This window comes from Rattus norvegicus, chromosome 3 (genome assembly GCF_021556685.1).
Source record: "Rattus norvegicus strain SHRSP/BbbUtx chromosome 3, alternate assembly SHRSP_T2T, whole genome shotgun sequence".
Lineage (NCBI taxonomy): Eukaryota > Metazoa > Chordata > Mammalia > Rodentia > Muridae > Rattus > Rattus norvegicus.
In genome coordinates, this window is record NC_141536.1 from 106,455,226 (window position 1) to 106,471,673 (window position 16,448).

At 43.6% G+C, this 16,448-nt stretch overlaps 1 protein-coding gene across 2 annotated transcripts in view; it reads left to right on the forward strand.

The window, feature by feature from the left end:
• The first annotated feature begins 4,851 nt into the window (after positions 1–4,851).
• Mapkbp1 (mitogen activated protein kinase binding protein 1) overlaps positions 4,852–16,448 on the forward strand; it is a 50,685-nt gene continuing 39,088 nt past the window's right edge. For both annotated transcript variants that reach the window (NM_001108589.2, NM_001434329.1), the window contains 1 exon segment: positions 4,852–5,283. In NM_001108589.2, the coding sequence (NP_001102059.1) occupies positions 5,167–5,283 (117 nt within the window). In that variant the 5' untranslated portion in view covers positions 4,852–5,166.

Sequence of the window (16,448 nt, forward strand, 5' to 3'; positions counted from 1 at the left end):
TTTCTGCTTTTGAAAGTGATTATTTTTTTAGATATAACAAGTTTGGCAGTTGAAAGGCAAGACATGTGAACCTGAAATAAACCAGTTATACTAATTAAAGCAGAATTTGGTGTTGGGAGGTTTGTGCTTGGTTGGAGAATTCTTTATGCCCTCAGACATATTTGAGAGAGGATCCCATTGAAGTGATCTTTTCAGAAGCTTCTTGATTTGAAAGCTTTTGATCTGTCATTTGGGAAGACCTTTGGTATTCTAGTCCTTGTAGCATGTTTTATTTGGGACTTCAAGATTATGTACAATTTGATGGCAAATATTTGCCGTTCTGTAGTGAGAAGAGTTTCATACTACCACTGTGTGCAATATCTGTCTGTTGCCTTGGGGAACAACAGGACAGAAATACAATTTTAGTGTCTAGAGACAGTAGGTGTTCTTTTTTAATTTGTGTATGTATATATTGGATGTGTAGAGCTCAAAGGACAACTTTGAGGAATCACTTCTCTCCTACCAGGGATCCAACTCACGTTGTCAAGCATTCACAGCAAACACTTTTAGCTCACTGAACCAACTTGACAGCTTATTACATGTTCTTAAGACAAGATGTTAAGGGGTTTCATACTTAACAAAAGTGTTCTTATGGGAGTCTTTTAACCACTGAACTGTTCTGACTTATTTAATATAATTGACAGATCAAGTCTATTTAAAAAGTATTCACTTTGTATACTTTTATGATAAAAGTTTTTGTGCCCCCAGAATTATGGATGAAATTGATAGTAGCCCTTTCTTACAGTTTGAAAATGTTTTAAACAGAGAAAACAGTAGACAGTTATACATCTGTTTGCTTGTTTGTTTTTTAAGATGGTCTCACTATGCAGCCTGTGACCTGGAATTCTGTGGGGACCAAACATGGCTTTGAACTCATCAAGATCCACCTCTCTCTGACTGCTGGGATTGAAGGCATATACTATCAAGCACATGTACACATTTTATAAAATCCCATACATTTTTCCTCACTACCAGTTAATTATAGTGGAATTGTGTGATCAGTGCATCTTGAAGACAAGTCTTCAAAATAGCAATACCACCTGTCTCTTCTAGAATTAAGCCATGGACAGTGTGGGCAGCTCATTTTCAGGAACTTAGGATTTATTTCATGGAGAATAACCGGTACTTAATCAGAATAAACTAGTTGCACAAAATTGTTGGATTTGAAGAAAGTGCTTTAAGGGTCCTTTAATAACTTAACGTTGTATCATTGCTAATTAAAAGTTCTTCCCTCCCAAGTATGACTAGAGTTGAATTCTTAGAACCTATGTAAAAGTGCTAGTTGTGTAATCTCAGGACTGAAAGGGTGCAGACACAGGAGATCCCTGGTGTCCCCTGGCCAGCCAGTCTAGCCTAATGGGTGAGCTCCAGACCTATGAGAGACCTCAGCAACTTGGTAACATTAGGATTCACTAGCAGTGGTCCTCTAGTCTCCATACCCACATAGTTCAGATGGACCTGAACTTCAAACAAATTAACACATTGATCAATGACTTTGGACAGAAAATTAAAGCTAGGGTTGGTAAGATGACCTGTAAAGGTGCTTGTCATCCCTGATGGCCAAAGTCGAATCCTCAAAAGCCATACAGTAGAAGAGAACTGACTTGTGCACACACACACAAACCTCCACGTAATCTGCTCTACATAGTTCAGGCTAACCAGAACCGCAGAGTTAGACCCTGCCTCAAGAAAGGAAAAATAAAATTGGTGCATGCCGCTGGAGAGATGGCTCAGTGGTTAAGAGCACTGACTGCTCTTCCAGAGGTCCTGAGTTCAAATCCCAGCAACCACATGGTGGCTTGCAACCATCTATAAATAAAATAAATAAATCTTAAAAAAAAAAAATTGGTGCATGCCTTTAATTCCTGCAGTTGGGGAGAATGGAGGCAGGTAAGTTCAAGGATGGCCTGATATATATAGTTTCAGGCTAGCCAGAGCTACATAGTGAAGCTAAGGAAGGTAGGGTTATTGCCTATTGAAGAAAGTGATCTAAATGCATACTAGAAATAAAATTTCATATACACAATTTTTAAAGCTAATTTTAGCATATTTGAAACTGCTTTACAGAGACTGTTAAATGACAGCAATGAAGATGTGTTAGAAGGCTAACCCAGGGGGCTGGAGAGATGGCTCAGTGGTTAAGAGCACTGACTGCTCTTCCAGAGGTCCTGAGTTCAAATCCCAGCAACCACATGGTGGCTCACAACCATCTGTAAATGGGATCCGATGCCCTCTTCTGGTGTGTCTGAAGACAGCTAAACTGTACTCATATATAATAAATAAATAAATTTAAAAAAAATAAAAAAGAAGGCTAACCCAAAGAAGATGGAAATTTCGAGACAAATCCTAAACTATTAAATAAACTCATAAAACGGGTCCCCCCCCCACACACACACAACGGGCAAACAGCCTTTGAAGCATTGACTTGAAATCCATTTTGTTTGCATCTACACTCCTTGATCTCAGCTATCTCACAGTGCCTTGCATGTAAAAGTGCTTAATAAATACTTGAATTGACAAGCAATTGTTTATTCTAGCATGTTAGTTTCCCAGGATCTCCATAACTTGTTTACCTAGGATGAATTTTAGAATCTGATAAACACCATGCATACTAGCTTTAGGCATACACAATCAAAATGCTTCCAGAAAGGTCAACTGCATTTTGGAGAGCAGGATGACATATTTGAGACTAAAGAGATTGCTTCTCTTCACACTGCACTTGGAATCTTTGAGGAACAAGAACACTTTCTGTCTATTCCCATACTAGCATCTCAAAGGCAGTATGGTACTTTGACTGGGGTTTGCTTGGATTGGGAAGAATTTTTAAAGTGATGTTTTTGCCTTAGCCTGAAAACACCCAATTTCAAGAGTTTTGTTCCCTCATTAAATTTTCACAACTTAGATGACTCTCATCTTTAGATTTGGAAAGCAAGTGCTTAGAATTGCTTGTTGAGCTCAAAACCAGATGGAGGTGTTTGAGGAATGGAGATGTCTTTAAGGAGCTAAACCAGAGCAGCTTGGGTGAGATAGGAGAGACACTTTGCAAACCCATTTACTAGCATTGATTGAGAAGTGTTAAAACAGATTAAAGAAAATTCGGTAAATTCCGGCAGAGAAGACCAGGATCTGTAGTACACAAATTAAAACACCAGGTGGTGGCATTTGTTAGCAATGTACAGCAGCTTTTCTGAATATGTCAAATCACAATTCTGAGTTAGAGAATTACCTGTTTCTACAGTTGGAGGTTATCATTCCTGTCTTCAGGACTAGGCAAAAAAAAAAAAAAAAAAAAAATGGAAGTCCCATTTTAGTTTCCTAAAATCTATAATGTGTGGCTGAAAGGGCAAAGGCTTTAGGCCTCCAGGTGCCAGATGTTAACAACCCTGATTCCCCTGTCAACATGTTTTGTTTTGTTTTGTTTTGTTTTTAAAAGAAATTATATGTGTATGGGTGTTTTGCTAGGTGCTTTTGAGGTAGGCCAAAAGAGGGAGACAAATCCCTGGGAACTGTTGTGATATGCCAAGAGGGTGATGGTAATTAAATCTGAGTCTTCTGCAAAAGAAACCAGCACTCTTGATCACCAATCCATCTGTCCAGCGCTCCCCAAACCCCAAGGTAATTTCTTGAAGTAGTAATTAAATGAAAAATTCTAGCCAACTTACATATCTATGAAGCATGAGTGTGTGTTATTTCCCCTGTCTCCATGAACTAGAAGAAAAAGCAAAACAAAAACAAACAAAAAACCTGATAGCAACAAGCTTTGATATCGGTTTCAGCCCTAGGGGTGTTTGCAATTTTTGAAAAGACAGAAAAGATCTGGAGTAGCAAAATAGTGTTAACGCTGTTAATAAAGTGCTATAAGGACGTTGACGGCTAAGGAAATGATGGATTATATCATAGGTGCACTCAATTGTTTTCTCTGTTCACAACCCACCTAAGGCTCTATTTGGAGGCTTGAATCTTTCACCATTAACATTAAGTTCAAAAGTGTGTGAATTGAGTTATTACGCGTGAGTCATTGTGTTAGGCTGGCTGTAATCAGAAACTATTCCAACCGCGTTAAACCCCAGCACTTGGAGTGGAAAGGAGTTCTTTTGGCAGCATCCCAAACCTTTTTTTATGAGTTGGGAATTAAATTTCAGCCGTAATCTCTTAGGCCTACCAAATATCAACCTTAGGTCTGGGGGCGTGGTTATCAAAGTTCTCTAGAGGACCTTGCCTGATAATACCGTAAAAGGCCGGGTTCTCTCAATTCTAAAGCAATGTTACGTTTGACCTTCCTTTAAGAGCTGTACCCACAATTATACTGTGCAGAATCCGGAGACCTCTGCGTTCACGGTTCATTCCTTGGTTCCGCCCCTTTAGGCACCAGCCGCCCAATCGGGAACCGATCTGCCACAGACCGCACCCCCTTCACTAGGCCCCGCCCTCCCAGCGCACAGCCCGGCCCAGGCCCTAGTTCGCGTTTTGAGCCCCTGGTGCCACCATAGCTACTGCTGCGGCTGCCGCGGCGGAGCTGAAACGGTCGATCGCGATGCCCGAGGGCTCTGTGAGCTGGGCCCCGAGCGAACGGGGGCGCTGACGAGTTGTAGGGGTTTCTGGAGTGGGCGGTGGACTGTGGGGTGGGTGGGCTGAGAACGAGCTCCCAAGACTGGGGTGTGGGAGGGAGGCTCTCGCATTGGATCGGGCCAGCGCGAGCCCGGCGGCCACCGCGGTGCTTCGGCCCCTTGCCCGGTGGCTTCGGAGGCCTCCTCCCTTGGACACCGCAGTTACCATGGGAACACTTGGGCTGTAACCAGCGCCAGACTGGTCACTAGCCCATCCCGTTCTTCAGTTAAACGCCTCTGGCTGGCGTGGGCCTGACATTTTTTCACTCCAGGGGTCGTACTCACCCTGTAAAAAAATCTAGCAAGATAGTGTGGGGATGGGGAGTGGGAAACCACAGGGCAATGCCCAGAGTAAGAGTTGGTGACAAGCAGAAGACACCTACTGTGATGATAAGGTTGCTTCTGCCATCTCAAGCCAGTATAAGTGACTATCCGAAGGCCGTGTTGAGCGAGAAGGCAGTACCGCTGTTGAGACAAGTCCTAAGGCCAGGCCAGGGACTGTCCTTAGGGGTTCCTCGTTATGATGGCTGGAGAAGGATCAACCATTACAAGCCGCATCAAGAACTTGCTGCGGTCTCCATCCATCAAATTACGCAGAAGTAAAGCAGGAAACCGGAGAGAGGATCTCAGCTCCAAGGTGAGTCCTTTCCGAAGCCACCTCTTACCTACTCTACCCTCCTGCATCCCTCCTGCATTTCGTTGCTTTCTAACCTTTCTCTTTCTTGGGGGTGGGGGTGTGGGGGTGGGAAAATGAAATTCCTCTGTTGACTTTAAAAGATAATATACGCTTATCGTTCACGACCTGATTTGAGGTTGGAAGAACAACAGCAGGCGTGGGTGGGCTGAGACGCAACCATGGCTTGAAGAAGTGCATAGGAGGAAGGCAACCTGGGTTTAACAGGTCTTCAGTTCAAACTGAGTGTGTGCTTGGGGAAGCAGGTTGACATTTTATGACTCAGTTTCTCTTCTTGGAAGAGGACAGTGAAATCACATATTCTGTAAAGGACCTAGCTCTGACTAATGTATTAGTGTAACAGTTGGGGTTATAATGTCAGACTGTAGTAGCAAAAAGAAATACACTAATACACTTCATCTAAGAGAGCAAAACAGTTTTATGACAAGCTTGGTGACGCATGCCTGTAATCCCAGTACTAGTCAGAGGCAAAATCAGTGTGGTCTATATAACAATTTTCAGGAGACCCAGGGCCACATAGTGAGACCCAACCTGTCCAAAGAAGATGTAGAAGATTGAACTGGCAAGATGGTTTAGTTGGTAAAGACCTTTGCCAACAAGCCTGGTCTGGTTCGGATTCCTTAGACCCACAAGGTGTAAAACAGCTCTTGGAAGTACTTCTCTGACTTCCACATGTGCTTGCACACATGCAGGGGAAGAAATAAATGTAAAGTGGTTTATCTCTTTCAGATACTTAAATTGATTTCACTGGAACTTCTTGGTTTCTCGTGGTAATGTGAAGGAGCCACGTGTGTTCCACAAAGACAGCTCTCTTGGTCTTGGTCCCTGCAGCACTGCTCGTTCTGATTATTGTGTGCCAGCATCCTTTTTCTGGGCAGATGCTCATCGTCCATTCTTACATGTCTGGGTTTTGGTCCTTATGCTTGTTTTGTATTTGTTTGTTTGGTTTTGTGGCAGGCTCTGGTTACATAGCCCTGGAAGGGTTCAAACTACAAATCCTGCCACAGCATCCTGAGTGCTGGGATTTCTGACACCCAGTTCATGCTTTATTCAGTTTTGAGGATTGCCACAATTTGGGGCATACAAAAATAGAATACATTTACTTAATCCCTTGAGAGAATCTTGAACATTGTTCCCACAGGATCAGATTAGGTTTTGTGTCTTATTAGCAGCCTATAAACATAGTAACTCTTTGTGGTACAGGATTGCCAAGGGCACAGTCCTTAGAGACAGCAACATATTGTTGCCTTGCCTGGGACTCTGTTTCAGGAAGATCTAGAGTCTAATGTACAGCATGACCAGAGTTCTGGGAAGAGTTACTGGGTCCCTTAACAGAGCTTTGGTAAGGTGAACAGCTTTCCTGTATATTCTAGCAGGGATTCTATTGAATTAAAATTTGCCACATACTTTATAGTGGCAGAATTAGTGCCCCTTTCAAGGGTTCTTATTAATAATTGTTCCTATTCTCTAGAGGCAAAAGAATGGGTACTCCAGCTTAGACATTCATAGATACAACTTTAAAAAAATCTTTCATTTATCATTGTTGTGATATCGTGTATGGGTGCAGGTGCACATGTGCCATAGTGTTGTGGAAGTCGTCATGGCAAGCACTTTTGCTGTCCCTAACGATGTGGCTCCAGCTGCCCTACAACCCCTGATCCTGTCTGTTTCCTCAGCATATCCCACTGTCGTGACCACCACAGGCACCCTGCTGACTTGTGGCAGCACTCTCAGACCACTTTTATCTTTCGGCTCCTTTTTTGGCCAGCTCTAGTAAACACAGTAGGGGTATGTTATGGTGTATTAGCCTGTAGTATGCATGCTAACCATGAGTGGTCTAGAGTCTGGAAGATGCCATCCCCTTTCTTTAAGACGCCCATGTCTGTCATCATCAATGTGTTCTGCCTGTTGGGTGATGAACCCGGGATAATAAAGCATTGTCTTTGCCACCAAGGAGGCTGTAGCTAAGTTAGACGTGTAAACAAGTAATTACAGCCAGATTTGGTAAATGCTGTCCTAGAAACATGCACTAAGTCATTAATGGAATTACAGTGGGAAGAAATTAGGAAAGACTTCACAGAAAAAGGGGTATTTGAACTGAGTCCAGAAGTAAGAGAGGCTTGCTCTAGGAAAACTGAAAGGAAGACATCTTTAGGATCACCAGTAAACATCCTCATTCCAAGTAGTAAGTCAGTGCTGACCTTTTACATGATGTCACGAGTGTCTCTGTTTACCTACCTTCTCACATCCCACAGTGAAGGCTTTCTACATCAGGTTACTCTAAAAGCTTGCTCTGTACTCACATAAGACATGCCTCATGAGTCCCTAATACACGGTAACTAAGGTAATTGTGGCATAGATTCATGGGTACTTGATTTTGTAGGTACTTGATTTTGTTTTATTTTTGTTTTATGAGACATGATCTCAGTGTAGACCAGGCTGGCCTGGGACTTCCTATGTAGTCCAGGCTTCCTTCCTCAGCCTCCTGAGTACTGGGAAAGTTTTGGACCACGGTGCCTGGACATGGTAGCTAATTTTGAAATAAAACTAGAAGGTAAAAAAGACAAGCCACTTAGGAAGTAAGAAATGAGGGCTCAGAGTGGCATCATGCAATAACGTCCTCTTTCAGGTTTTTCTTGAGGCAAGATCTTGATATACAGTAGCCCGGCAGGACTCAAACTCGCTTTGAACCATACTATTCTGTGTCACAAAAATGTCCACTTACGTCTCGAGCTGTCTATGTCTTGCAGAGCCAGAGCAACTTCCCTGATGAGTTCTGCTTCCTTGAAAGCGATCTCTAGTTGTCTTTTTTATGTGTCTTCATTTTCAGTTTTCTCTAAAAGTTTATCATTTGTGTATTTTATATATATGGGTACTTTGCGCATATAAATGCATACATACACACACACACACCCCAGAAGACAACATCTGAAGTTGTGAATTGCCATGTGGGTGCTGGGAATTGAACTCAGAACCTTCTGAAGAACAGTGAGTGAGTGCTCTTAACCGCTGAGCCATCTCTCCAGCCCCTATGTCTTCATGTTCTTTACCTCTTTCACAGCCCACTGTGAGAGCAGCGTAAGCTGGATAGTGAGTGGGAGAGAAATACAGGGTTGAGACAGATGTTAGTGCAGGTGAACTTGGAAGAGCTGTGAGCTCTTGAAAAATCAAAACCAGGGGGTTGGGGATTTAGCTCAGTGGTAGAGCGCTTGCCTAGGAAGCGCAAGGCCCTGGGTTCGGTCCCCAGCTCCGAAAAAAAGAACCAAAAAAAAAAAAAAAAATCAAAACCAGGATTAATGAAACAGAGCACTACTCATTCGGTGCTTTTTATTCAGGAAAGAGCCATTAAATATGGTTAAATATGGTTTAAAGCCAAGATGAGAGCCAGCAATAAAAGGTGGAGTTAATGACTATAAGGAGATTAGATGAGCAATGAGATTTTATCAGACTTTCTCATAGGAAAGGGGGGTTACTCTATATAGTGTAAATTGGAGAAGCCTGGTTTGAGATTTCATGCCAGGTCTGCAGATTCTTGAAGAACTTGAAGCTCTCGGTTGTAAATAACTTTGAAGCCCAAATCCTGTACATTTCTTGTTCCCCTGTCCCCCCCCCTCATCTCAGCTGAGGCTGTGAAATGTGTGTGCTCTTGGTAGATAATCTTCTCTCCCTTCTTTTTCCTAAAGCTTCTGAAGATTTTTGTATAGATGGAACGTGTGTTGTTCTATTTTTACAAAGGACAGAAATGGACTGAGACTGAGCAGGCAAGACTGAAGTTAGGGACACAAAAGGACTGCCTGTGCTAAGGGGTGCTGTTAAAAGTCATCTTTCCTAGTTACTATTGCTCTGCTGTGGGCTGTCTATTATTCTCTCTAATAACACCAGGCAAGGTGATTTTCTTGTAGCCCAGTTTTGTGATTGCACAGCTATTCTTGTTCTCTTCTGTATGATTATATGGTCTTATGGTAGCTCTAAGAAGGGTATGCAGGTAGGCTTCATGAAGGAGCAAAGACTAGCATTAATCTGATTCCAGCCTTCGCTTAGGTTTTGAGACCAGATATTAGTATAAGAAGCCTTTCTGCCTTTCTGTTAGAGGGAGGTGAACTTATTTTCAAAGCATTTGTGTGTCCTAGGTGCTAGTTTGGTGCTGACTGCCTGGGAGAGTGGTTAGTAGGGTCTTGGATTATTAACATTTAAAAAATAAGCCTACTGGGGCCTGCGGATGCAGCTTAGATGGTAGGGTGCTTGCCTAACATGCGTGACACCATGGGTCCCATCCCTAGCACCATATAAACCATGCAAAGTAGCACACACCCAAAGACCCAGCACAGGGAAGGTTGACACCAGTCTGTATCGTATGAGAGTCTGTCTCAAAAAATACAAAGAAAAGAAACCTTTTCTCAGGACCCATTCTCACTGTGTAGAAGCAGAGTCTCGTGGAGTGGAAGTTGGTAGCCAAGTGTATAGTAAGTTCTGTCAGAAGCCCACCGTCAGCTGTGAACCTCTGGCCTAAGTTGGTTTTATATCCAAACCTCACCGAGGTGTGTCGACAGCCCAGCAGTCCAGCCTGGGTCGTGTGCTCTCCACTGTCAGTAGTTTTGCATTCTTCTCTGCCGTCCAACTGCACAAACTGTAGAGTGGATCTCACAGAGTTGCACTGCTGCGAGGTCAGACCTAAGGTCAGTTGCTGCTTACTAAGAGTTTCTCCAGGAGTTTCCCTTGCCATCAGTAGCCGGAAACTAGATGATACCATCTGATGGTGGAACCGTAAGCTTTACATCTCACCATTCCAGCAACAGCTCACTTTGGGACTTCTAGGAATGAACAGATTTCACTGTTTGATATATACTCTCTGAGCTCTCCTCTTGGGATAGATGAACAAGAACGGAGGTCTCAGGCCAGTAGGTGAGCCCAACCCTCGGACCCCTTGATCTCTGTCTTCTTGCCTCAGCTTCCCTAGAGTTAGGGTTGTCAGCATATGCTCCCGTGCCTGTCTGTGGTGTATTCTGGGTTAAAGCTTATGGAGTGTCTTGAAATCCTTAGAGCAGGCAGTACGCCGTGAGCAGGGCTGCCCTCCTGGCTTTGATCTTCTTCCTCCAGTGGCTCTAGCTTTTAAAGTGATTCTCTTCTTCCTGAACCCAGTAACACCTCTTCCCTTTTGTCTAAAAATAGCCTGGCCTCTTCTGGGTCTGAGTTGTCTTCAGAGGCTCTGCCCTTGTCCTTGGCCACACTCCCTCCAGAGTCCCTCCCTCACTTTGCTGTTCTGCCCAAGTTACCCTGTTGGATCAGCCTTTGGTAATTTTTTCAGTAACAGGATTAAACCGAGAGGCTAGACAAACACTCTACCGTGACCCTACGTCGTGTCCGCAAGCCCTCCCTCATCCCCATTGAATGCTTGAGTTCCTATCAATTGGACCTTGGAATTCTCTCCCTTCACTTCCATTTGTCACCTGTGTGTTCTCATTTCTTGATGAGTGAGGAAACCGGTAAATGTGAGGCATCCGCCTGATAATCTGCCATGCCTCAACCCCCTGACTCCCCAGCTGGGCTTGGAACTGTTATCACTGCCCTTCAGAGAGCAGTCCAGGGCTTGAAATCTGGGACTGTTTATTCAAACTAAGCTCCTCTGTGAACATCGACTATCAAGCTGTCCTTAGAGTATCTGTTGGCTTTACTTCATGTTCAGACAGCAATATTGTTAGGGGCAAAAGCTACAGTGTTTTCAGTAGGCTTTGTTATGTTAGACATCTGTTTGCATTGTGACAAGTTAAACCCTATCTTTCTCCTGCCCTGCAGAGCAAACGGGTTTCTCTCAGCCTCCTTTGCTGGACACTCCTCCAGCTCTCATAGAGTGCAGGCCCAGGCTGACCCACCTTTGGTGTTTACTGTTCTACTGTTGTGAGCATTCCCTCCCTAGGGAGACATCAACTGCACTTAGTCCTTCCTCATAAAGTTCCAGTGACAAACCAAAGTCACATTTAACCAGAATCGACCCTGGGAGCCAGGTTTATTGTGTTTGCTATAGAGCCTGGGGTGAGGGTGACAGGAGTTTGGGCGAACCCTAGAGTGGCCATACTGGAAAGTCTTCACAGGTCATGGGTGATGGCTCCTCCCACTTAACCTTCTTCAGCTTCTATGCTCTAGCTCCTCTCAAGATGCCCCGAAAGCATGGTGCACATGAACTTAGGGCAGAGTCTCATAAAGTGTCTGGAGGTAGAGGGAAGCAGCTGAAATCTCAGAGGAAGGTGCCGTGACTAACCCTCATTCTGTTGTCCGAGAGGACGTGAGCGGACAGTTTGGTGGTGGTCTCTTAACTCTTGGCTGATCTGAGGAGATGACAGCTGTTCTGCTTGGCTTTGCCTTCTTCATTTTCCTTAAGACAAGAACTCCTCTTGTAGGGTTGGGGATTTAGCTCAGTGGTAGAGTGCTTGCCTAGGAAGCGCAAGGCCCTGGGTTCGGTCCCCAGCTCCGAAAAAAAAAGAACCAAAAAGAAAAAAAAAAAAAAGAAAAAAAAAAAAGAATTCCTCTTGTAGCACAGGCTAGCTTTCAACTCATGGCAGTTCTCCTGCCTAAGCCCTGCCTCCCAATGCTGGGATCAGAGGCTTGTGCCACCCCAACCCTTAACTTCTATTACCTGCTACTTAAAATTTAAAAATTAAAGGGGGTAGGGATTAAAGGAGAATAACAGTGAGCATGACAGTCACTTTTATGTATTCTGTATCTGTCCCAAGAGAATCTCCCACTTTCAAAAGAACATCTAGAATTTTGATAGTCTGTGTATAGAACACAGGTTGCAGAAGATGGGGTTTGTTTGTTTTTTAAATGATTCATTTTTATTTTTATGTGAATTGGTGTTTTTCCAGCATAAAAATTTGTGTGAGGGTGTTGGATTCTTAGGATTTGAAGTTTTAAATGTTGAGATTTTTCCACGTTTTTTCTTACTCTGCCCTTGTAACAGCAAGTCCATATAGTGCTGCTTTTGAATTTTCTTTGTCTATTTCTTTTTCTTTTTCTTTTTTTGACAAATCCTTGCTAAATATTGCTGGTCAAACTCACAGCTTTAGCCACTGTGTGCTGGGAGTCTGGAGAGCATGTCCACACCAGTTGTGTTTATAGTGCCTCTTACCCTGGTTTTGAAGGACACTTAAAAGGGCTCACAGTGCAGTCTCCTCTTAGAGTGCTGGGGAGTACGTGTTACTCCCTCTCACTGCAGCAGAAAAAGTGTGGAAGGCTTTTTCCTAGTCTGTAAAACAAGCATTTGTCAGAGACTAGATTTTAAGCTCACATGTCTCATCCTCCTGACACTGAAATGAAGCTGAAGATGCTTTCTCTCCTTTCTCCTTCGTTCATAGTTGAAATTTAAATTTACTTGAAAATCTTGGAACACTCAGTGCAGCCATCTGGCTGATATCACCCCACACACACTCTGTCTAATGCTCTTTTAGAGGCTAGATGAGAGGGGGGGGGGTATTGTCGTTTGGAAATTTTTTTTTCTTTTTCTTTTTTTTTTTTCGGAGCTGGGGACCGAACCCAGGGCCTTGTGCTTGCTAGGCAAGCGCTCTACCACTGAGCTAAATCCCCAACCCCTGGAAATGTTTTTTATTGGCACTAGGCATGGAACCTAAGGCCTTGATCTAATAGAAAGTGCTGTCCCTGGGAGCCAACCCCCACATCCACATCCCCCAACCCCCATGTGAGTTTCCTTTTCCTTGGTAAGGTGCTATCATTTCACCAGTCTGAGATCTGCCTCACGTCCTGTGCTCCTCCATCTCCTTAAAGGTCCCTTAAAGGTGCTGGCATGTAACAGAGAAACAGAACTTGTACAAATATATGAAATACAACATGCAGAAGAGTTTATGAAACATAACAGTGTAACACAAACAAGTGTTTCTACTCTGCACATTGGCAACTGATGACAGTTCAGGTGGACACTAGGTAGCTGAGCTGGAGTTCAAACCTTGGCTTCCATAGTTCCAAAGCTCAGACATAATCATTATGCTGTATCCCTCCCAAGAGGATCTTCATCTTCAAAAGGACGTCCAGAATTGTGATAGCCAGGGAACAGTTTACAGGTTGGAGAAGGTGGGGTCTGTTTGTCTTTTAAATGACTTACTTATTTTTATTTTATGTGAATTGGTGTTTTTCCAGCATAAATATCTGTGCGAGGGTGTTGGATCCCCTGGAATTGGAGTTACAGATAGTTGTGAGCTGCTATGTAGGTGATGGAAATTGAACCTGGGTCCTCTGGAAGAACAGCCAGTGCTCTTAACTGCTGAGCCATCTCTCCAGCCCGTTGGGTGGGGGGCTTTAGATACACATTTTTATCAGGGTATGGTGGGGAGGCACAGATCTGTAATCTCAGTACTTGGGAAGTGGGGGCAGGAGGCTGCAGAGCTCAAGATCATCCTGTCTTCAAGATCATAGAGAATCCAGCCTGGGCTACACAGTACTCAATCTCAGGAACAAAACCCCAAATGATTGTGACCACACATGCACTCACTCTTCTCCATACTCTCCCTAGAAAGGTCAGTGTAAAGAATTTCTCCAGGGCTGGCCTTAGACCCCTGTCTAGCAACCTTTGCCTGTCTGGATTCTTGCTTTTCCTCTCACCCTGGCCCTGTCCCCACAGCTTGCCAGGGCTGTTAGGAAGCTTTTAACTTGTGGGTCTGTGGGTAGTTGAAGGTCAAGATGTTGCAATTGTGTGGTTCCTGATGCCTGTGAGCCAGAGCAGGTGATGCTGCTTTTGGATTGGTGGAAGCAGAGACTGATCAGTGATCCATCTGAGGTGTTGTCGGCAAGCTGATTGAGGCTCTTGTGTTCTTGAGGAGGGCCTAGTGTAATGCTAGATCTTTCCCTCCTGCTGGGCCATTTGTTACTTTAGCCTATAACCAACCTTGTTTTTTAAATCATGGAGATGCTGAGTGAAATCTTTATTTTTGTGAAAACAAACAAACAAAACTATCCCAAATACACTATGTCAGCACCTGAATGCTGACAGGATTCGATGAATTTGAACACTAGAAACGAGGTCATTTGCTCCCTTGACTCCCTTTATCTGCATGGCTCCAGGGTTCTTAGTTTCCTCCAGCAGATGTCTGCCCTTACCTGATCTCAGGTCTGTATGGTTTTGATTTCTTCTCTCAAGTAGGGAAGTGTGACCTGTAAGCGCAAAAACATGGGTCTTAAGGCATGCTCCCCCAGATTGCTTACACAGGGACACACTTTGAGTTAGCAGGCTGCTGGGTAGGGAGAGGGAACTTGATCTCTCTCTCTCTCTCTCTCTCTCTCTCTCTCTCTCTCTCTCTCACACACACACACACACACACACAGAGAGAGAGAGAGACAGAGAGACAGAGAGACAGAGAGACAGAGACAGACAGAGACAGAGACAGAGACAGAGACAGAGACGGAGACAGACAGACAGAGAGAGATACACCCAGGACAACTTCCTTGCTTCAGAGAGAACTGGCTGGTGTCTTATTTGTAAAATTGGGTCCTGGTGCATTCCAGAGCTGTGGTGAGGCTTAAATGAGATTTAGTGACCATGTAAGACTCAAACAAGTTCACAGTTATAAGGGGTTGCTAATATTAACAGAGCACAAAGATTTGTGTAATATCAAGGAACTTTTTCGTAATTTACTGGTGAGATTTAGTTTCTAGTTTCCATTTGTGAGAAGTCTCTTTTTTGCAGGCTCAACATATTTTGTTCTACATCCTTAAGGACCTTTTCTTTGTCAATGATTTAACTTGTGTCAAGAATGCTAACTGAAAGGAAAGGTTAGTAATGGTCTCTCTCTCTCTCTCTCTCTCTCTCTCTCTCTCTCTCTCTTTCTGTGTGTGTGTGTGTGTGTGTGTGTGTGTGTTTAGTATATATGCATATGTATGTACATATGCTCACTCTTGGAAACTCGAGAAGTCAGCTGTCCTGCACCATCACTTTCTGTCTTATTCTCTTTACCCACATGGTGCCGGGGGTTTTAGGGTCACATTGACTTTATACATGGGTGCTGGTGATAGGAACTCAGGTCCTCGTATTTGTACAGCAGGCATTCTTTCCCATGAGCCATCACTTCACCCCATCATGAACTCTCTCATACTAACTACATTATCGTTTATTTCAGGGCTATAGCAATGAGTTTGTTGCAATTAAAAGTCAGACTAGGGGCCAGAGAGATGGTTCCATGATTAAGAGCACTGGCTGTTTTTCCCAAGGACTTCGGTTCAATTCCCAGGATCTACATGACAGTTCACAGCCATCTGAGTAATGCCAAAGGTTCCAGGGGACCTGACACCCACCTAAGCCTCTTAACACATAGACATGCATGAGGTGCACAGACATATATGCAGGCAAAACACACAGATAAAGTAAGTCAGACTAGTGAACTTACGGGGTGTGATGACCCCAGTTTTCTAGGTTAGATCAAATAGCTATCAATAGCTATTGCTATTTTCTAATAACAATGCCTTCCATAAAGTAGAGAAATAATTTTTCTTTGGAGAAGCTAATTTGTTTATATTGAAGTTTCAGTTTAAGAATTTAAACTCAGTGTGAAAACATATTAATTTTATAACCCACTGAGCTTCTAATTTGTGACTGCAGTGAAATTTTTATTTAAACAATTTGGTGGAGCTGATTGTTTGGCCGTGCGTGCATGCGTGTGTGCGTGTGTAAACCCCACTAAGTTTCTGTGAAGATTTGAGGGAGTAGATAGTCATCCTAACTCATGCTGCTGATCCACAGCTAGAATAATTTGGTAATTCTCACCAAAAGAAACACTTCATTTTTCTTGTTGTTGTTTCTTTTCTTCTTAAAAAGACTCATTTACTTACATTGTGTGTGAGTGCTCTATCTACACATCTGAAGCCCCAGAAGAGGCATCAGAACTCATTATGGATAACCACCATGTGGTTGCTGGGAATTGAACTCAGGACCTCTGGAAGAGCAGTCAGTGAGTGCTCTTAACTGCTGAGCCATCTCTCCTGCCCCATTGTTTCTTTTTTTTTTTTTTTTTTCTTTTTTTTTGGAGCTGGGGACCGAACCCAGGGCCTTGCGGTTGCTAGGCAAGCGCTCTACCACTGAGCCAAATCCCCAACCCCTGCCCCATTGTTTC